The 24,759-nt window shown below is 28.1% G+C and overlaps 1 protein-coding gene across 9 annotated transcripts in view; it reads right to left on the reverse strand.

The window, feature by feature from the left end:
• The window catches only part of LOC122859542 (glutamate receptor ionotropic, NMDA 2B), a 414,324-nt gene that overhangs the window by 302,820 nt on the left and 86,745 nt on the right, over positions 1-24,759 (reverse strand). For 8 of the 9 annotated variants that reach the window (XR_006374357.1, XM_044163202.1, XM_044163197.1 and 5 more), the window contains exon 4: positions 10,461-10,639. The exons of the other annotated variant lie outside the window; for it this stretch is intronic. Coding sequence is in view for 7 of the 8 variants with exons in the window: in XM_044163202.1 (XP_044019137.1) it covers positions 10,461-10,639 (179 nt within the window). In the remaining variant the exon portion in view is untranslated. The remainder of the gene's footprint in view (positions 1-10,460; positions 10,640-24,759) is intronic. 9 annotated transcript variants of the gene reach the window in all.

Consider the following 24,759-nt stretch of genomic DNA (forward strand, 5'->3'; position numbering starts at 1 on the left):
GTATTGTTTGGCTAAAAAAAAATTCTGAAGGAGAACTTGAAGATATCATCAATCATTGGGTAAAAACTGAAGAATATAGGAAGCAATAAATGGATTTAAATAAAACCAAAACAGTTGAATTACTTCATCAAGATTGGCCAATTTTAATGAATCCTAAATATGGTCCTGACCTTGTTTCACATGATTTTGACAACATGAAAGTCAACGGTAACATCGATAGTAATTGGGATTCATTTTTTGAATATGTTCATGAAAATTCTGCAAATCACACAGTAAAGAATGTAAAAATTCCTGAGTGGACAGAAGTTTGCATCTCAACTTCAGGAGGCAAAATGATGTGCCAGTTAATACCTTTATTATTTATTTCCTTTAAGAGGAAATGGTAAACTCTCAATCTGACTCCAAAGGAAAAGGAATAAGCATTGTAAATAGTACGAATTTGTCATGCAAAGGTATGCAATCAAAACACATTATAAAAATTAAATTTTAATTCTCTAGCAAAACTTGTAAATGAACTTATTATTCAATTTTTTGATTATTAAAAAAAACTGTAGCAGATATAGCGGAAATTCAAAAGAAAAAATTGAAGAAGCTGGTCGGGCTAAACCACATCCATTCATCGTTGCTGTCAATGGTAGCGATTTGAATGAAGCCACATCATTCTTCGTCCTAATGGATAAATACACTTATCCAATGAAGTCACCGAAAGATGCAATTGATTTTTGTTTTAAATTATATCATACTCTATCTGCCGACTATCCTCCAGCAGCGAGACATGTTTGGCGCATGATTGAAATTGGGATATACCGATTTAAAAAGCCAGGATTCGAAGAAATTGCTTATTTAAAATCAACATTCGAACAATTGGAAGATAAATTTTTACTTAAAGAAGTTTTATCTCCATAAAATTTTTCATTTTATATTTCATATTTATAAGTAAGAAGATATATTATTTATGTGTTTATATATCTTATTTTTATATTTTTTTCAAGTATCAATAATTTTAAAATGTAATACTAGGGAAAAAAAAATTGATTGAATTGAATTTAATTAATTTGGTAATTGGCTATTGGGTGTTCCATTAAACTCAAGACAGTCAATTAATTTATAAACATTTTTTTTTAGAAAAAAAAAAAAAATTCAAGTATTGCCAGTTTCAGTATTGCCATATTGAAAAAGATGTATCCACAAGAAGTCGTTGAAAAAAAGTAATGTCATTATAATAACCGTATTAAAAGTCGTCCAAAAGTACAATTACCAGTTGAAGCATTATTATTCTACCATCAAGATTCATCAGCTAGTTTATTTGTTATTATTTTTACAATAATACATGCAATAATAATGCAATTATTTGGTCATATTGAATTACCAATGGATCTAGAAAAAAGATCAAATTTACCACCTGGTGTTTGTGAATATGTATTTGAACGTATTCATGGTGATACATCATCCATACCAGAGCAACTTGAACTATGTTAATAATTCGTGCACTTGACTGGTTACTACAATACGTATGACTATTATGTATATTATTATTTTTCGGTTCATAATCATTTACAAATTCACAAAAAGTTATTAAACAAAAAATGAAAGGATTACCAGCAAATACATGATGAATCGAATTAAAATTATTACATTATTTATGTCGTGTTAAAATTGAGAATATCGTAGATTTGCACTTGAAGCATACACTGATGTATTACATAAATAAAAATAAATAATTTCATTCAACTTTATGATATTGCACAAGATATATTAAATAAATTATCGAAAATAATGATGAAGTTGATGATAATTTTATTTTTATATTATTTAGAATACAAGTTTTTTGTTTTTGGTAACTCAGTTAACTCACATACTTCAAAATAAAATTAATTAATTTAATTAAAATTAATCCATAAAATTCATATAGATTAAAAGAATAATAGTGTGATTCACTTATTTATATAAATAGATATAATGAAAAACTTTATTTTCATTCCAAAAAATTACAGGAAAGAAATGAAAAAATAATTCTATTTGAACAAAAAAAAAAAAAAAATCGACAATTTATAAAACTTACTGACAAAGAAACAGTCTGTCTGTACAAGATTTAGTAATGATACAATTTTTTTTGTTATAATATTTATTACAATTTATTAAAAACAATTTATTTTTGAGTAATTTAATAAAGAATAATTCAAAGTAATATACGTAGTTCTTATTTTTGTTGAGATTTAAGATTTTTAATCGTAACGATTTCAGTTTGTTGTCATTATGTTTGTATGAAACACTCTATATCACATCTTTTAAGCAATATTATTATGTATTTATTAAATAAATAATGAATTTATAATAATTTTTTAAACTTTCACCTTACTTTACATCGATTTGAGCGCTCTAGTTGGTGAACTTTCAACTATAAAATTACTAGAATGTTACAAATGCCAACCGTATAAAGAAAAAATTCTTGAAAAAATACCTTAAATTTATCAGTCATACTTTTGCAAAAAGCTAAAACTAGAGTTAATAATATTAATAAAATAAAAGTATTTAATAAAATAGTAACTTTAATTTTTCGATTTTTGCAAAAGAAAAAATTTATAAATTTCAGATATTACAAAAAAAATTATTTAAGAATTTTTTGTTTTAAACAGTTGGCTATTTGGAAGATACATATGAGTGGGCTTTCGGCTGAGAGTGTCATCGTCAATCATCGTAGTATATCATAACTGCTCATTGTTGTTAATTGAATATTAGAAGTTTTACTTAGTTTTTCTATTTAATAAATTAAAAAAGTGTCTGATTTAAATTTAAAAGACAGATAAAATTACCTGATATTTATAATTTAAGATATATTTTGCCATTGGCTGATGCCTAATTTAATGTAACAAAAGCAGATTTTTTGACTGGTAAGTTTTTTTGAGGTTATATATGTTGTTTATTTTTATCCATACAAACGTCAAATGAATAAAAGTTCATTAATCCTCTAATGCTTGAATTATTTTTACCGTTTCAGAGCTTCTAAGAAAATTCAATTTTATTGGAGAATAAAAAGTCGATTTAAGCTTATTTACTTGCGCTCAACAAAATGAATTTATTGCAATGCCCAGCTTGCCTTGACAATGTTGAGTGTAATGAGTTTAAATCACATCAACGAAAATACCACAAAGACACCATATTAACTTCTGTCTGGCCCTGCAGTTTGTGTAAAAAAATAAATACATCATCTTCTAAATTATCTTCTCATATTGAAACGTTCCACAGTCAACTTGCACGACCAATCTCACCAATAATGTCAACAGATGTTTCTCAGTCACCAATGCTGCTAGACAATCATGAAAAAATTATTGAACAAAAAAATAAACGTAAGGAAATTCTATCAAGCTCTGGAACTAAAAAAAAAGTAAAACCTTCCACACTTGAATTAAATTATGATCAAGTTAATGAAGTGATAGCTAAAACTTTAGAAGATTTTACTTTAAAGTTGTACAGTAAGGCTAATTTATGCCGAGCTACGGCAATAAAAGTGATAAGAGATGTACAAGCGACAACAACAATAATAGTAGCTGAAATTCTAAAAACATTACAACCAACTTGTCTTTGCCATGAAAATGCTTCATTAGTATCAACAATAGTTAATCGAAATTTTGAAAAGTACAATACGGATTGGAAAGTGAATAAAAATGTAAAAGAAACAGATTGGTTCATTCCATCCAAAACAATACACCTTGATTCTCGTCTCGCTCCAAGAAAAAAAAAAGATGTCAAAGATTTGGTTATACGTGAAATTACTTTTGAAAGTGTTCCCATGACTCACGTTTTATCAAAATATCTATCAATTCCAGGAGTGTATGATGCAATAATTCAGCAAACAGTTCAGTGTGAGGATGCATTGGAAATTATTTCTCCAATGAACGGAACTACTTGGAAAAATATTAAATCAAATTTTGGTGATAAAACTGTACTTCCGCTACAACTATTTGTAGATGATTTTGAAATAAATAATTGTATTGGGTCACGGAGAAATACTGCAAAACAATGTGGAGTATATTATTCTTTGATGTGTATTCCAGATAAATACAAAAACTCATTACCAAACATATTGCTAGCACAGCTCCATAATGCGACAGAGCATCATAATCTTGACAACTTGTCATTTTTCAATAATATTATTGAGGAGCTAGAACATCTTGAAAATACAGGAATTACACTCAATATAAATGGCAAAGAAGAACAAGTTTATTTTGTATTATTAACGATTGCAGGAGACCATATGGGCCTGAACGCTCTACTGGGTTTTAAAAAGTCTTTTATTGCACAATATTGTTGTCGTTTCTGTATAGCGAATATTGATGAAAGAAAATCGTTAAAAGTTGTTAATTATGAATTACTAAGAACAAAAGAAAATTATCAAGAGCACCTACAACAATTAACTTTTGGCATAACTGAAGAGTGTATTTTTAATAGACTTTCTTCATATCACGTGTGTTTAAATATGTGTTCTGATTTAGACCATGATTTTTATGAAGGGATTTGTCGTTACGTCATAGGGGAAGTGATAAGTCATGGTGTAAAAGAAAAACATTACACTCTATCTCATCTTAACGAACAAATTGGTATGATTGATTGTATTCCAAACGTAAACGCAAATATTCCTATTATTCGGCAGTGTCATATTGATATGAAATATGTTAAATTGACAATGTCAGAAATGAAAACACTCATGCAATATTTGCCTTTTTATGTAGGTTTCCATGTACCAAAAACAAATACTTTTTGGAAAATGTATTTATCATTAAGAGAAATTTTATTAATAATTGAAGGTTCGAGTTTTGATGAGAAAAAATTATCCAAGCTTAAAAAATTGATACAGGATTTAATCAAACAATATAATAAAATTACTAATGATGATATTAAGTACAAATTCCATGTTTTGACCCACTACGTTGATATGATAATATCCCTGGGTCCTCCAGAATATTATTCAACTAGAAGGTTCGAGTCTAAACACCAAGTGTTAAAGAATATTGCTGATGCGACTAAATCACGTGTAAATCCACCTAAGACAATTGTTCCTAAAAATCAATTTATTCTCGCTGAACATATGGCTGATGATCAAATTTTATCAACCAGATTGAAGTGGGGACCGGAATTGATCAAAAATGACACTTGTGATAATTATATCCACGTCCAAAATTTAACACTTGAAATAGCACCAAAAAAAAGAATTTTTACACAATGGGCGAGTATTTACGGTGCTCGATATGAAAGAAATCAATGCATACTGTTGAGCACGGACGAAAAACTCATTCAAAGGTTTGGAAAAATTATAGATCTAGCCATTGAAGAAGATGAAAGAATTCGGTTTTTTTTCAAAAATTTAATAACAAAAAAATATGATCGTCATTTACAAAGTTTTCTAGTTGAAGATACAAATGATTTAGGTACGATATTACAAGAAAATTTAAATGATTATAAACCTCGAAAAATAACTACACTGTCAGATGGCAAAAAATGGGTAATAGATGCTTTTTAAGATTAAAAAAACAATGTTCGTGTTGAGAATAATAAAATAATGTATTTATAATTAATAAATATAATAAATATTTATTTTCTCATTTTATATTTTTGATGGAAAAATATAATAAAGAAAAACTAATTTGAATAGTTATGTAACTTACTATTTGTGTTTATTTTTATATTTTTTTTTTTTATAATTGTCGATAAATAATTAATAATATAAAAAACCCTACCATGAAATGAATAAAATTGGAATTGACTTTATCTTTAATTAAAAATTATTTTGATCATATGAAAAAAAGCGTAAGTCCTTGGACATAAGCCCTTTATCCTCTATTAAAGGTTGCTATACGCCCTCTTTTCTTTTTTTTCAAACTTTGAAATTAAATGAAACACCTAAAAATTGATAAATTTCCATTTACGCCTTTTTTCCGTTGATAAAAAAAAAAAATTCTTGAAAATGGCACTAACGCCCTTCTTCCAATAATGCAACGATATACAATTAATGTTTCATTCCTATATATTTTTTTATTTGTTGATTAATTTATTTTTTATAAGCTTATATTTTATCCGTTTGTATATGGAACATTTTCCTCTAGCGGAAAAATTCAAAACAATCTAAAATAAACTTTTTATTTTTTCAATGTGTCAGCCAGATTGTTTTGTTTGTTGATAAAATTATTTATCATTCATGAGTGTTTGCATAATGAAATTAGGTTATAAATTAATCAAATAAATGATATATTTATAAAATTTACAAAGGTCATGCTTATAAAATTGGTTGTTATTTATATATTTATGTACAACGGTATTCTTACGCATGCGCTGATTGATCATCTTGATCATCTACGAATATTATAGGGGACGTTCCAAAAATCACTCGGAAACCCCGGAAGCGGCGCAGTAGACAAAAAAATATAGTGATAATATAAACTTAAAAGTAACTAGAGGTTACTGTAGATATTGTAAACAACAAAAACAGCCATATTGCATATGCCATTTACTTTTGTTACTTATTACAGTTGTGAAAAGTATTTTTATAATTATTATTAATAATTGAACAATAATAATTCATTGATTTGTGCCTATAAAAATACATGAACAAACAATCATGTCTACCACAACAAAATATCAAAAATTTTCTATGATCACAATCTTGAACTTCCGGGTTTCCGAGTGATTTTTGGAACGTCTCCATATACAGCACCCGTATTCACATTTTACAGGGCATTACAATTTAGGGCTCTTTTCTTCCACTGGCGGCGCTTGTGAAACTTTTGTATATGAAATCTATATAAAAAAAATTTTACAAGCGCCATCAACGGTAAAAAAAAGCCCTAAATTGTATAAAATTTGCCCTGTGAATACGAATGCAGGGATGGACATGTATAAAACATAATTTTTTAAACATCCTTAGTTTCATCCATTTGTATAAAACATCTCCCTCTTGCTGTAAAACTTGGAACTATCATCAAAAGGAACCAAAATGAATTACAAATCCAAAAAAAATGCTCAGAAATTGATGTGCAATATTTAGGACAAGCAGTAGCTGATGAAAAGATGTAGCTAAGAAATTAATGTTGTTACGGAAGGATGCAGTCAGATAAATAATTGTTTTAAACAATACTTAAACAAGTAATGGAATATGTTTGTCATATCTAGGTTATCTTAAAAAACCCAGGGCTTCAAGCATCTAATACGCGCCTTTGATACGTTTCTTTCCTTACATTTATTTTCTTAAATTGAGAAATGAATCGTTTTATTCGCATAAAACTTTTTTCGATATACTAATTTTTTCTTCATTCGAGATTTTATTTCCTTCCACAAAATTTCATCACTGTCGTCAAATAATCTGTCATTCATTAGTAAACATTTTAGTCAAACAACATAAGATTTTTGATTAAGTACATATTGAGTGCGAATTAAATTTATTTTTTCTCAAATCGAGAAAATTTTTATCTCAATCAAATGACATGGAGATTACAATTAACTAAAATTTCATATTACCCACACACATTATTTTTTTTGATTATATCGACATTTTCTTGAATCAACCTGTTTTATGGTTTACTTTAATTTTCTTGAATCAAGATTTTTTTTGTTTAGTGCAATCTTGGAAAATATTCTATCAATTTCTTGCTTCAGAAGAGTGCTTATTTTCTCCAATTGAGATAATGACGACTTTTATCAAGTTATTTTTTAATTTTGTGAAAATATCAAAGGGTAAAATTATTAATAATATTTCTCGCTCAAAACAATTTACTTTTTAGCTCTTTTTTTTTTTCCTTTCGTTTTACGTCAACGAAACTCTATTTCATTTTTTTTTTCTCAATATACAACGACACATAATTTTTAACTTGTATTTTAATCTCATAGATGGCATTTTGGCATCTTTTTTTTCCATGTTGCTAGAGTCAGCTGATTTGAACTACTGTTTCCCTCATTGTTTTCCGTTTCATACTACACGAACACATTTGTATTCTGTCTATTTTTTTCTTGAATTGAGATAAAAATTATATTATTTAATTCGTATTTCTGTCTCACAGATGGCGTTTCGACACTTTTTTTTTTCAATTCAGCTACTGCTATCTCGGAAGATTAAAGTATATACTATTTTTACGAGTTATCATCATCAAGTATGCTTTGAGGTTTTTGGTCACCACCATCATGTACAATACATGCTATGGGAAATGTACTTCCACATACTATCCATCTACTTTTTGATTTATTATCAATCAAAAAGATTTCATTTCCGTTTATTCGGATTTATAAATCTTAATTTAAAAATTCATAATCATCATGAATGATGATAATAATCTTGATTAAAAAAAATTGATTTAAATTCAATTAAAATGATAATTTATTGAATAAATATTTTTCTCAATTTGAGAAAGCAACCTTTTCTACGGTCCTTGAAAAACAATTAAATTTATTCTGATCGACCAACTTTTTCTTAATTTGAGATTATAATTTTTCTTATGGACCTTTCATAGGTTTTTTTTAGAAATATTTTTTATTCATAGATTTTCAAAATATTTCGGTTCGACGCGAGAATTTTTCAAGCAATTCGTTGCTTGATTCTTTTGACTTTTTTTTTCTTCAATATCCAAATTGAGTTTACTTTAATTAAGTGATTTTGTTATTCTTTAAAAAAAAAATTAAATACTATTTACGCAATGTTTTTTCGTTCCAATTTTAAATCGTTTAATTGTAGCTTCTTTGCAATTCATTCAAAATAAATTGATCTAGTTTAACCATCGATAATTTTTATCATAAAATTTATTGTATCAAATATTGCATGGATTATACATATTGAAATCTTCATTGAAGAAAATTTTTTTCCTACTCGAGAATTTTCAAGTGCATGTACAGTTTATTATTGAAAGTTATGAAATATAAAAGTTTTGAATCTTAATGCATTCATTCACAAATGAAATAGAAATGAGATGGCTCTATATTCTTATCTTAGAAACTCTCTACATTCCAATTGATCGGAACATTTTGCGTCAAGATGAAATTTTTTTTTTCTTAAATTAAGAAAATCATGATTTCATTCATATTTATATTCACATCTCTGAATTTTCCAATAAATGATTTTCTTAGAATAAGATTCTCTTTTATCTTGATATACTAATTTTTTCTTCATTTGAGATTATAATTATTTCTGCAGAACTTTTATGAGTTTTTCTAGAACCTTTATTTTTGCTATTGACCATTTAAATATTCTGATTACACGACATAATTTTCCAAGTTATTTATTCCTGGCTCCATTGAATTTATTCATTTATTCTTTCAATCAATATTTGATATGATTGAGTGATTATTTTTTTATTTAAATACAAATTGTATCGTATGGCAACAATAATTTTTCTGACTTAAGTAAATTTTTATTATTTGAGCTTTTTACCAGTCTTTCCGAAACAAACTGATCTGTTTTAATCGATAATATTTTCCGGACAAAAAAGACAAAATTGCTTCTATGAAAGAATGTTTTTTCGTTAATCGACATTTTGACAGCACTCGTAAAGCTCATTATGTACAAAACTAAAATTTAAATAATTAAAATTAAAACTAACTTATTTGCATGAAAATATTAATCTTCTAAATTTCATATAAATTGTTCTTGAAATCCTTAATTTTTCAATATTTTAAAAACTTTTGTAGAATGGTTCAATACAAATTTTTCTCAAATTGAGAAAAACTGATGTGAATTGAAGAACAATAAGATTCCATTGTTTATTTCTTTTCTCTATTTCACAAAAATATTTTTATCACAAATGAAAATTTCTTCATACTAAATAATTGTAGTTTGTCGAAATTGGAAATAGCGTTGATACATTCAAAAATATAATTAAATGAATTTTTTTTTTTTTTCAATTAACTAAAGCTTTTTATGACTCACACACGGCATTCTTTTTGATCAAATCGACATTTTCTTGAATGAAGTGGTTCACGGTTAATTTCATATTTCTTCATCCAAGAAAATTTTTTACCGGCAAAATCTAAAATTTTTCTCAGTGTACTTATAAAAAAAAAAAAGTCTATATTTATTTGAATAATTTTCAATTTTCGGAAGAACCACGCCTTTGGCTACATTATTATAAGTACTGCTGCAGATTTTTAAGTAAAAGAACTTATTCTTGAATGAAAGCGTTGGATTTCGTTTTTACTTAAATTTTGCCGGAAGAGGCTATTTCTTAATAATTTTTTTTGTTAATAACAATTTTGGGAAGAACCATGCCTTCGGCCATGCAATTTTATATTGGATTTTGAAATTTTATGCGAATAAAGTCATTATTTACGGAGATTTTATAGTTTTTGTGAAGTAAGTATTTCAATGGTGTTGTTTCCCTTTAATAACTTTTTAAAGACTTTTAAATATTTTCTATTCGAAGTCTCAGATCGTACCACGAACGAACTGTTCAAACATTGTATTTTTCGGAAGAAAATATTCTTACCCTTTCTAGACCGGAGTTGTCGGCGTTCCATGCAATAACTGGAATACCAAGATATCCAGCTAACTGTAAGAAGTATTGAGCACTTGCTGTACTACGTCCATACTGCTCGTAGTTCATGAGATAGAGTATTGCTGAGACATTCACTGACAAAAACTCTTTACATAAAGAATTGAGTATAGCTGAAACAACAACAACAACAACAACAATAATAATAATAATAATAATAATAATAATAATAATAATAATAATAATAATAATCATAATAATAATACGACACGAGTAAATATATATCAATAACAAACTCTCTCTATGAATTACATGACCTTGACGTAGGTGGGAGAGCTTGAGTATCTCGATGATTTGATGGGCTATACCGGGGAAGGGCACTTATTAGGTTAGGAGCTCCTTCGTGAAGGGCGGAGGGGAGTGATCAGACCAACAAGTAATCCTGTCGTAGGGAAAGTGGCGTACCCATCGCTCGAGTTGTCTGGCAATAGCCCGGTCAAGCTAAAGTGTGGGACAAGCTGGGTATGAGACCTTTCTACTGGCTAAGCCCGTTATCTTTCCAGGTGCTGGGCAAAAAGACCGGCGAAGGCTCTAAGACTGCGACGACGAAAAGGGAGAAGGCAACCTAATGGTAGTAAGTATCCCTTTCGTTAAAATTAACCTGCACCGTAGCTCACAGGCTACGGCGTTGCTTAAGCCTAAGATAAGAAGTTACCGAGCATACCAAAGTCGCACTGATTTAAGAACCTTGGGCATTCAAGGATTTTTTTAAAAAAAAAAGTTTATTTCTGTTCAAAATTAAATTACATTTTATTTTAGTTTAAATTAGGATTAGAAAAAACTTTAAAAAAGGACTATACAATATTCACAGTGGGAGGGATCATGTTGAAGATATGGTTTGGTGGGTCCAGGCAACTCGAATTCAGACTGATTATTTTATCTCTGATGGATGATTTGTTGATGTCTATTTTGTTGTGTTCACTGCTTGTATATGTGGAAATTTTATTAATGGTTTACAATGTTGGAAACATTTTTGTGTGATATTTTAGCAGCCTGTTTTCAAGTTGCTTGATGTGTTAGGCTTCTTTTAGCCACCAGTATTTTTTAATGTTCAGTCTGTGATTGTCCATTGTGTTTATATTTGGTAATGCTGTTGAAAATTTGTATTTATTCTTATTCATTTGTGTTGAACAAATTAATATATAAAATAAAATTGTTAAAATGAATGTATGTAATAATCGTGTCGAAAAAATAAGAGAACAATCACGTTCATGAGTGCAAAGGTACCGAATGAATCGGCGACAATTGGTTTTTAGTCAACAATGAACTGTCAATAGAAATATGTCATCAACTATCAATACATCATCTTATGAAATTTCAAATGGATTTGTTGATTATGAATCAATACTTTCAATACTTCATTTTTCAATTGTTTATTTTCTGATCTTTCTCTCATTTCATAAATACATATTTCCTTTTATAGTTGTTTTAAGATTCAATATTATGATGATGATGATACACATGATAATGACAATCGTTTTTGTAATGATGGAAATAATAATGATAAGTATTCTGTCGAAAAAAGCAAATTTATCGACTGATGTATTGAAACAACAAAAAAAATTGCTGAAGCAAAATTCACGAGAAATAACTGGTATAAATTATTATAACAATAGTCCCAGTTTTCAAACACCATATTTACTACACATAAATTTTTAAGTTTTTTTTTTAAATTGACGTTCAGAAAAATTTTCGAATTATGAAAAGGAAAAGTTGAGTAAAAATGAGAAATTACCACAATGAGTTTAATTTTTTCGCACATGCGTGATTGGGTAATTGTGCTTTCTGTCTCTTTTCAACCTGTCAAGATGGCTGTGTAACGGTGTAACTGACACAATGCTGCACCAATAGAAATACATCCTTATACTTCTCTAATATAATACTAAACAATTGAATGCAATAATTCCTTAATATAAAATAAAAATTTAGCAATAAAAAAAGTGTCATTGGAGTATATATTTAAAACATCAACCTAATGCAACAATTAAATCAACCTGAAGAGTCATTATTATTGTGTTATTGTATTTGGTGTCAACGTGTTGTTATTCAATTATCAGTTCATCAACAACAGCATATACAACATTGAAAAGATAAAAAATTATCATTTAAAATATCAATAAATCAAATGAATTACATAAATAGATAAATTAAATGATACTATAAATGGATCAGTAATGTCATAGGTTAACAAAAAATTAACAAAAAATACTTGATATGTTATTGGTTATGTTGTGGGAATATATGAATTGTCAGATTGTATTGATCAATTTGGAAAATATATTCATTATAACAATTGATAATAGAAATTTCATTTATACATTTAAACACAAGGTATTGGATGGATTAGTTGAACTCACAATAAATTGGAAGAGGTATGTTGAAAAATGCAAAGTTGTAATAATTGTACTGATAATATTAAAAATATAACTAAAAATTCATGTATACATCATAACAAATGATTAGAAATTAAATTACATGAAGAAAAATCAATTCCTTCATTGGAAAAATTTTCGAAACAACTTCTATCAAAAATTACGTGTACAATAATTCTAAAAATTTACTGGAATTTTGTCTTAACTGTCACCAAGGGCATCCAACTTTTTTTTTTCAAAATTCGAAAATTTTATTGGAAGTCAATAATTTTTAAAAAATTTTTAAAACAACTTTTTTCAAAAACTACTTGTACAAAAATTCTAAAAATTTACTGGTATATTGTCTTAGCTGTTACCAAGGGCATCCAACTTTTTTTCTTTTAAAATTCGAAAATTTTTTTAGTCGGTAATTCAAAAAAAAAAATTTCAAAACTATTCATAGTTAATAATTGGTTCAGTTGGACATATATCGAGTGGTTTTAATATTTATTCCAGTAAGAAAATGATGTATGTAATGGAACAATTGAAGAATGTAATAATTATAATTATTACTTAAAAATAACTGTTTGTCGTAATATTTGATATTCGAGATAGAATCAATGAATTAATATATTAATTTAATTATTATCAATAAATAATAACTGTGGAAAACACAGAATGTAGTGTCTGGTAAGCGCTTTTTCATTAGATCTTAAGTTGTCTCTTAACCGATCGGTAATAATCGTCTTTCCGATCGAAGTATAGGGTTCTAGTAATGCAACTGGGGACTTATAGATGGAGCGCGCGGCACCCCGAGATAAGGCAGAATCGGGTTTCATGTCACCTTGAGATTCGAAAAATAGAATTAATGAATCAATGTCTTAATATAATTTTTATTAATAAATAATAACTGTGGAAAACACCGAATTTAGTATCTGGTAAATTAAAGATTCGAAAAAGAATCAATGGCTCAATGTAATTATTGTTCATCAATAATAACTGTGGAAAACACAGAATTTTGTGTCTTGCAAATTTTGGATTCGAAAAATAATCAGAGATTCAATATATTAATATAATAATATTAATAATTAATTTAATTAATTAATAATAATCAATTATTAGACACTTGCCGCATATAGGCAAAATTCATATGCTTTTTTATTATATTGTTGTTAATAATAACAGATAATAATTCTGTTAATTCATTGTAAACAATAATGTTTATTCACAATAAAAGAAAAGAAAAAAAAGGAATTGCTATTGCATTAGATCTTAAGTTGTCTCTTAACCGATCGGTAATAATCGTCTTTCCACTGGGGACTTATAGATAGGGCACGCGGCACCCCGAGATAAGGCAAGATCGGGTTTCATGTCACCTTAAGGAAAATATATGACAGCTTAAAAACAGAAATACAATTACTTTGAAAACAAAATATGAACGAAAACATAACACTGCAACGTATTGAAACAGCATTTAATATTTATCCTGATAAATCTTTAATAAATACAGGTCCTTTGTTGAACACAAAATCCAGTCTTGGTGAAGAAATTCTAATTGAATTTGCATGTGAAACATCACAAGGTTTCCTTTGATTAGAAAATAACTCAAAAAATGATAAATATTTCGAAGTAATGCTAAATTAAGAGAATCAAAATAACTTATGTTTTTTAATTAATACAATATTAACTAATTCTCGAATATTTTATTTTTTTTTTAGAAAAACGACATTTACCGCTGCATTGATCATAAGCTTGTGAAAAGTAGAAATATAGAAAATGTATTTCGAAAAATTATGAAGGAAGGCTTTGCAGAACAAATTTCACCTGTAATTGAAAGTAAAGGGAAGCTTTCTTTCGCCAAAACAAAACTTTACGAGTGTTTGAAAGGTATGAAATGAGTTAAAATTTAACAATAATTCATTCAAAAAATAAATTAAAAAACAAATTGATAAATAAAAAATTTAAAATTTTGACTTAACCAATTCTAATGATTTAATTTGCAGCTTTAAACATTTGATACTGATGATGTACCATTAGAAATCCAGATTTCAAACTGAATTAAATCAGTTTTATATAATGTAAGAGACTGGGAAAAAGAAAATATATCAAGAAATGAATCGCCGAGTAACAAAGAGTAATAAAAAAAAAATATCTATATAAAATAAAATTTATTCATATAATCATTATCATGAAAAATGTGTATATTTTTTCAGAAACATTTAATAAAACTAATTGTTTTTGATAGTTGGGGAACAGTTGGGTAAAATTTGAAAAAAAGTCAGGGAACGTTTGGGAAAATAGATCAGTACTAATCCTTACTCTAATTCAGTACCCAATGAAGGCCATGCGTAACACCTACGAGTTGGGTCACTATTGGGTAGAGCTGTTGGTTCCCAATCTCAATTAGTGAGCAACCCACTTTGGCCTTAATAGTTTGTATTTTGAAAACTCGTAATATTCCATCGAAACGAATAATAACACAAGCAATTACATCAACAAATGATTATTTTTCACTTGATATTGTAACATGAAATTTTCATTTGAGTAAAAATGCACGTACTTGCTTGGGCTAGTGCCGAATGTCACCCTTCCTCCATATGACACACTTAAAATATTATTTATTGGGGGTTGATTTTCTTCGCTAAAATCAACAAAAGGCTCAATTAAAAGTTTACGACCTCACTTAGTTTTCTTACTTTACAAAATCAGAAAAAACAACTAAAATACAGGTAACCCCAATGAAATAAACGATTAAAAGGCCTACGAGGACACCCAGGAATCGCTCAGTGTGCTGGTTGTGGTAGATAGGGTCGGGTAAAGACTCAGAATTCATCGTGAAATTATAACTATAGTTTTGTCAATTATTTAGTATACTAACTAACCTGAAATTGCCTATAATATACTAAATAATTGACAAAATTTAGCGTATTTTATGTAATAAAATAATAAAGTGGTTATTTATTCAATTATTCCTTAAAACTACTACAACTTATATACTAATTTTTGGGTTGTGACATCTCGTGAGCCTCCAGCCAAAAGGTGGAAAATACTCACGAGATTCACGTAACATGGAGAATTCATCCGAATGTTAATCTCTCAAGTCAATCTCAGCTCAAAGCTGGTAGATCGACTTGATGAGGCTAACACTGGAATTGAACTATAGAACGACCTAAACGAACTCTCAACATAGCTATTTAGCCGAAAAGTCAAGTTGACAAGTCTGTAGCAAGGTCTGTCCTAAAAACTGTCTCGGTGCTCAAGCTAAAACTCCCTTAACTGACTAGCCAGAGAGAGAGCTCTCTGTATATAGTCACTTTTCCTACTCCATCGGCATGGTCCTTCTCCTCTCTTTGCAAGAGTGGGAACAGGCTAGCCGATTAAGAAGAATAATAATTATTATTACAATATAAATTTAGCAAAAGTCGGGAAAGAAATAGGATTTAGGGTTCAGTACAGAAATAATATTTATAAGCTCGTATGATAACCCTATGATATTTTGTGTTTAAGCATTGACATCAGAACAATAATTTAGACGAATGGTGAATTAACTGTAACTTGCTCATGTCAATAAAACACCACCAAATATATCAAATTTAAGAACGGGTACACCATTTGATACAGTATATAAGAGAGATGGTGCTGACATAGTCAAGTTGAATGTCGCAAATCGTTATATTGTTAAATACATTGCTTTTGGTAAAGAATGTGCTGTTTCAAAAAATCAACTGATAAAAGTTAATGCTAAATTTATGGTTTAACCAAGACAAGCTGTCAAGTGTTGTTTCGATATCATGCCATTAGAAAATGATAATATATGGTCTAAACAATCGGTTAAAAAACTGAAAAAATACTTGCTGTTCACAATTACAGTGTACATTTGTTAAAGAAAATTCTAGCTATATATTTGTGGTGTCATTGGATAATTGTAATATTCCATCAAGAGGAATATATTGTATACCAATATAGGAATAATAACACCAGCAATAACATCAACAAATGTGTATGCTTTACTTGATGATTAATAGCTTCAACAAGAAGTCGTCCTATCCAGTACAACATAAGTGTTTGATATTAATGAAATTTGTTTGATGTATAGATACGTGAAGTATTTGTTATAAACAGGTCCGCATAGTTCAGTATATTTTCGGTGCGGTTTCAGTTTGTGAGTGTACTGGTGTGAATAGAACAAATGATATAGTACCCGTATGTCAAATGGGTCCGTTTGTACGTTCGAGTACATACTCGTTTGTTTATCTTCCCTGGTGAGAATAATTTGGCGGATTATATCATAATATGCCATAAAATGACAGGAAAATAATGGCTTATTATGGCATAATATGACATAATCTGACATCGTCTCTCATTATTATTTCCCAGAATTTTTCAGAAAATGCCGAAATTTTTAAGGTTATTTGGACTTCCGACAAATTCTAACAAGATTTTTTTTTAAAGATTATGTCATATTATGGCATTTTTTTATGGCATTTTATGGCCTATTATGTCATAATCTGCCAATTTTTTAGAGCATATCATGCCATGATATGACATAATCCGCCAAATTTTTGCGGCATTTTATGGCATCTGAGGAATTTTTGATATTTATTAAACATATTATTATTTACGTATTTTTCATTTTTACTTCTTTCAAACTATTACGAGAAACATTGATTATTAAAATTTTTTTATTATTATATCGTCATATTTTTTGAATATGAATATGATAGATCTGTATCGTGCATATAAGAACTAGTTGCGAAATGACCACATGCGAGAAACTTCGAATAACCATCCCAGGTAGAAAACTTCTGTCGGCCCGACTGTCGGCCGACTGAGTGTCCCGACTTATTAAGTCGGAGAAAAGTCGGGATTTCAGTCAGGCCGACGTCGGATATTCTGTTAAATTCCCTTAAAGTAAAAAATTTAGAATATCGATTGCATTTTCCCAAAGAAACTAAATTGTTGATAGATAGACTGTTTATGTTTGTAATTTGTTTTTAATCATTCTAATCATAAATATTTTTTAATAGATTAAGCATAATTTTTTGTTTTACTCGAATTAACATTAAAATGACAGCTTGAGGTTACAGTCGAGATTTTAGACGACATTTATGAGAAAACGGTTCTCATTCAATTACTGTATATCGAAAATACTAAGCCTGCTGTTTTACCGGCAGGCTAGCGACGAGTAATTTTAAATATGCAACTTTAACAATCATGTTCATGTTTAGATCGGTTTGGATTGAAAACAACAAGTTTAATAAATGAAAAAATCGTCTTGAATATTGTATTAGAATATAATTACCGATTGTTTTAACATCTATATATTGTATTGTTGACTCTGGTATATTACTATTATGATTATTATCATTATCATGTTGGAAATAAGGTAGCTAACCATACTGCTTTTCCTTGAACATTTTTATTCATTTAATGAATAAAGTACATGTAAATTTATTTAACAAAAATAAAAATGTCCAAGGAAAAGCAGTAGCTAAGGAAAAGATGTAGCTAAGGAATTAATGTGACTAAGGAATTATTTCCTTGAAACATAATTCTTTCGCAACCTCAATTCCTTAGCTACATCTTTTCCTTAGCTACTGCTTTTTCTGGGACATTTGTATTTTTAAAAAAATAAATTTACATGTATTTTATTTATAAAATAAATAAAAAATGTCCAAGGAAAAGCAGTAGCTAAGGAAAAAATGTAGCTAAGGAATTGAGGTTGCCAAAGAATTATGTTTCAAGGGAATAATCACATAGTCTTCATCTCACTTTTCCTTGGACATTTTTTATTTATTTTATAAATAAAGTACATGTAAATTTATTTTTTAAAAATACAAATGTCTAAGAAAAAGCAGTAGCTAAAGAAAAGATGTAGCTAAGGAATTGAGGTTGCCAAAGAATTATGTTTTAAGGAAATAATTCCTTAGTCACATTAATTCCTTAGCTACATCTTTTCCTTAGCTACTGCTTTTCCTTGGACATTTTTTATTTATTTTATAAATAAAATACATGTAAATTTTTTTTTTTAAAATACAAATGTCCAACGAGAAGCAATAGCTAAGGAAAAGATGTAGCTGAGGAATTGAGGTTGCCAAAGAATTATGTTTCAAGGAAATAATTTCTCAGTCACATTAATTCCTTAGCTACATCTTTTCCTTAGCTACTGCTCTTCCTTGGACATTTTTTATTTATTTTATAAATAAAATACATGTAAATTTATTTTTTTAAAATACAAATGTCCAAGGAAAAGCAGTAGCTAAGGAATTGAGGTTGCCAAAGAATTATGTTTTAAGGAAAGAATTCCTTAGTCACATTAATTCCTTAGCTACATCTTTTCCTTAGCTACTGCTTTTCCTTGGACATTTTTTATTTATTTTGTAAAAAATAATTCCTTAGTCACATTAATTCCTTAGCTGCATCTTTTCCTTAGCTACTGCTTTTCCTTGGACATTTTTTATTTATTTTATAAATAAAATACATGTAAATTTATTTCTTAAAAATACAAATGTCCAAGGAATAGCAGTAGCTAAGGAAAAGTAAAGCTAGAATGAGGTTATAAAATTATGTTTCAAGGAAATAATTCCTTAGTCACATTAATTCCTTAGCTACATCTTTTCCTTGGACATTTTTATTTTTGTTAAATAAATTTACATGTACTTTATTTATTAAATGAATAAAAATGTTCAAGGAAAAGCAGTATGGTTAGCTACCTTATTTCCTACATGATAATGATAATAATCATAATAGTAATATACCTGAGTCAACAATACAATATATAGATGTCAAAACAATCGGTAATTATATTCTAATACAATATTCAAGACGATTTTTTCATTTATTAAACTTGTTGTTTTTAATCCAAACCGATCTAAACATGAACATGATTGTTAAAGTTGCATATTTAAAATTACTCGTCGCTAGCCTGCCGGTAAAACAGTAGGCTTAGTATTTTCAATATACAGTAATTGGATGAGAACCGTTTTCTAATAAATGTCGTCTAAAATCTCGACTATAACCTCAAGCTGTCATTTTAATGTTAATTCGAGTAAAACAAAAAATTATGCTTAATCTATGGAAAAATATTTATGATTAGAATGATTAAAAACAAATTACAAACATAAATAGTCTATCTATCAACAATTTAGTTTCTTTTGGAAAATGCAATCGATATTCTAAATTTTCTACTTCAAGGGAATTTAACAGAATGTCCGACGTCGGCCCGACTGAAATCCCGACTTTCCTCCGACTTTATTAAGTCGGGCGCGACACATATTTTTCTACCTGGGATGTTCAAGAAGAAATGTAAATGGTATCACTTAAACAATTTCTTGCGTAATAATTTAATGACAAAGTCACATAATTAAAACAACGACGTGATCGAGAAGAAAATATTATTTTCTGAAAAAATATTATTATCAAAAAGTATGACGAAATATGTCATTTTCTGGCAAATGAATTATTGTCGGAATATGACATATTCCGACATATTCTCACATGAATTTTTGTCTGAATATGGCATATTTTGTCATATTTTGTCAGATTATGTCATATTATGCCATATTATGACATAATCCGTCAAACTATTTCCACTAGGGTTGAAAATATGAAAGATGTCGTTGTGAGATCTTCAAAAAAATTGTGCGGTGTACGTTAAAAAAATTTTATTTGCAATAATCAGCGAACCGTATACAGTTCATACCGTACACGGTTTAATCTTTAATGAAGTACACCGCACACGGTCTAATTAATGGTTAATCAACTGTATACAGTTCATACCGCACACGGTTTAATTTTCAATGGTGTACACCGCACACGGTATAATTAGTATACGGTTAAATATCTAAACTAAAAAAATTTTGATTTGCAATAATCAGTAAACCGTATACAGTTTATACCGCCCACGCTTTGAATTCCAAGGACGTACACTAAACGATGTGATTTGTATGCGGTTAAATATTTAATCTTTTGCAAATTTGGATCTACAATTTTGGTAGACCGTAAACGGACTGATCACAATTTCTAACCTGAGGTCGTCGATATTTAAAAAAAAAAATTTTGTGAGCCATCTAGACTTGCGGGTTTATTATGTGTAAACATCTTCGGCGTGTTGTTGTAATTAAACAAAATAATAATATATTATTATTTATTTGAACTCTTTTTTCTACTTCATGTGTTTTATCAATCGTTATTATAAAATAAGGAACAAAAAATTTACTGAACAACAATAATTGTCAACAACAATAATCATACAATTATTGTTGTTCAGTAAATTTTTTGTTCCTTATTTTATAATAACGATTGATAAAACACATGAAGTAGAAAAAAGAGTTCAAATAAAATTTTTTAATATATTCCGAACAGCTGGTAAAAATATGTAGGTATTGTTTGTTTGGCTATAATTGAGACTAAGTAAAAAATATAGCTAAGGGAAAATTTAGCTAATGAAAAGATGAAGCTGGGGAAAAAATTAGGCTGGTAAAATTTTGTAGATACTGTGTGTTTAGCTATAATTGAGACTAAGTAAAAAATTAAGCGGCTAAGTAAAAAATGTAGCGAAGTAAAAAATCTAGCTAAGGAAAAAATCTAGCTAAGGAGAAGATGTAGCTGTGGGAAATATAAAGTCGGTAAAATTGTAAAAATATTGTGTGTTTGGCTATAATTAAGACTAAGTGAAAGATCAAGCGGCTAAGTAAAAAATGCAGCCAAGTAAAAAATCTAGCTCAGGAAAAAATTTAGCTATGTAAAAGATGTAGCTGAGGGAAAAATTAAGCTGATAAAAATATATTTGGCTACAACGGAAACTAAGTAAAAAGTCTAGCGGCTAAGTAAAAAATCTAGTGACTCAGTTAAACATCTAGTGGTTTAAAAAAAAAAAAAAAAATTAAATGAATCGAAATTTTTATTTTGACGTTCTTTTTTACTCGAAGAGTTTCATCATTAGCTATTATTATATTTGCAAAAAAAATATATATATTGAAATTTATAAATTATTATCTAAATTTTTATCGAAACATTTTTTTCTCCCTGACGAGCTTCATTGGTTGATATCAATAATTTTTAGAATTAATCGTTATTTAAAAAACTATACGATATATAATCGATAAATAGCCGTTTTTTCCATATTTCGACTCTATTTTTAACCACTTTGCGCATTAGTAGGAATTTTTTCCGTATATTTCCCGTAATTATGGGAAACTTTTCTATAAAAACCGAATATAAAAACATGTTATCTGGGTTATGATAATATTCTCTGGAAGTGTCGATATAATAGATTTGTATTTGTTTTATTAATATTTTTTTATTTTTATTTATATTAATACGACTTCACTCTTATACGCCGTGTACCTATACATTACAGCACCTCGATAGTTCAGTTCCCAAATTATATTTTACAAACAGTATTTCGCATTTAGTATGCTAAACGACCTTGAATAATTGGAAATCAATAAATATCGACAGATGAAATATCATATGTAGTTGAATTTTAATAATATCGATATTTAAACTTTAAATATCACTGTGTTTTTTCATACGTAATACATTATACTTATTAAATAAGGCACTTTTTAGTTTAAATCAAAAATTATTTTTTAAACTAAAAAGCACCTTTTTTAATACACTTTGAATATAAATATTTATCAAGTATACCATTTTTCTTCTACTTTGATTAAAAAAGTATAAATAAATTATATTGTAAAATTATCGTACAATTACAATACAAACAAAACATAAATTTACAATTGATGTCCCTGGAAGCCTCAACTTTAGATGAGCTGTTTATTTTTTGATCATAGCTTTAATAATCAAAAGAAGTAAAATATTAAAAAAAATAGCAGAATTTTAAAGTATAAAGTTGAATAATTTGCTGAATAAAAAAAAAAAAAAAAAAAAAAAAAATTAGGCACTTTTTATTATAATATTATTAACATGTATCGCAAGCGTTATCGTAAAAAAGCGCCTAATTTTTTTTTTTTTCATGCCGGAGTAATTTCTTGGGAAATGGGCCAAAAACAGAGTAATGCCAAAAAAAGCCGGAGTAATGGCGGAGAAATATTTCTTTCAGGGCTTGACGGTACAAGTTAGCTCACGTTTGCTCTTTAAAATAAAAAATAAATTATTTTAAAATATTGAATTTTGGAGGCACCATGCAATTGTTAATAAAAGTGTTTGATTAACAATTGCATGGCGCCTTTAAAAATCAATATTTTTGAATAATTTTTACTTTATTTTGAAGAGCAGAACGTGGGCTAATTTTGTACCCTCAATAATAATAACAAAGTATTGTAAATTGAAATTTTGGAGTAACATGTTTTTTTATTATTATTATTGAGGTACAAATTAGCTTAACGTCTGCTCTTTAAAACAAAAAAAAATTATTTGAAAATATTGATTTTTAAAGGCACCATGCAATTGTTGATTAAAAATTTTCATTAACGATCGCATGGTGCCTCGAAAATATTTTTAAAAAATTTATTTTTAATTTTAAAGAGTAGAACGTGAGCTAGAATGGAATGTGTACCTCAATAATTAAAGCAGATATTCAATTGTTAATTAACGTTTTGGAGTAAATAATTTTTTTTTTTGTTGTTATTTTTGATGTACAAATTCAGGGCTTTAGTACAAATTATTCTGCGTCTGTAGCAATTTTTTTTCCCCCTGAGTCATCTAGATAAAAATCGGTTTTAACCCTTTCTCCACTCTTTAATTTTAAGGTACAAATCAAAACAATTGCGGTGCAAAATGGTACAAATTAAGACGCTTCTAATGAGGATATTCTAGATAATTTTTCTAGGACTTATGCAGGCCAGGTTCACGCACATGTACAATTCTTCTACATATTTTCATTTAACCATGAATGATGAAATAATAACGATATTAATTATATAGAAGAAATAAAAAATCTTCTTGCATATAAATAAATCGAAAATTGAAACATATATATATATATACTTATATGTAGCTAAGGGAGAATTTAAAAAAAAAAAGAACAAGCACTGCACACACGGACAAGAAAAAAATCGATAACTATGCATACATGCACATATCCGTATGTACGACATGAAACGTCTCGAGAGTGGGGGCAACGAGGACATTTAGCTGAGAAATTTATTTTTTAATAAGTTTTTGTTTTCGGCTTTTACTGATGTTGATATCTTTTTTATTAGTTATTGGAAAAAATCGAAAGTAGGCTTATTAGAAAGAGGGTCATCGATATATATAGTAAAACTATTTTTATTTTTTTTTTCGGCCAATAGTTAGACTGCAAATTGATAAATTAGAAATTATGACGTCACAGAGCACAAACTTAAAATACTTATACCCGGTAGAGAGATTGCGTTCGTTCTATATATTTTTTCCGTTCTAAAATTGAGGCGAGACCCTACCGGGTCTCCTGATGATAATTTTCTCTTCCAAACTAACACATCAATGTCTTTTTCTCTTTTTTTTGAACATAAAATTAGTCAATATTATAAATAAATTATCATTATATAATAATTCAATATTATGTTTTGAATTTAGGAAATATTATTTTATATAAACAATAATAATAGGTATATTAATCTTGTAAATGAAAAATACTTGCATATGCATGTATAGGTATATATGTACAATATGAACTTTACTCCGTCTAACAAATGCAAGTATAACTAATAAATACAAATAAAATACTTGTATATTAATTAATATATACAACGGCGCATATATATATAATAATGAATAATATGAATATATAAATACTCGCATTTAAATTCATCTATACTACAGAACGCCTGATGGTAACGCTTACCGACCGATTACCATGGCGCTGCAAGGCGCAATGTAGACTGACAGAAAATGGATTCCTGCCCAAATCCGTTACCGGATGTGACGTCTAAACT

Source organism: Aphidius gifuensis, linkage group LG6 (assembly GCF_014905175.1).
Source record: "Aphidius gifuensis isolate YNYX2018 linkage group LG6, ASM1490517v1, whole genome shotgun sequence".
Taxonomy (NCBI): domain Eukaryota; kingdom Metazoa; phylum Arthropoda; class Insecta; order Hymenoptera; family Braconidae; genus Aphidius; species Aphidius gifuensis.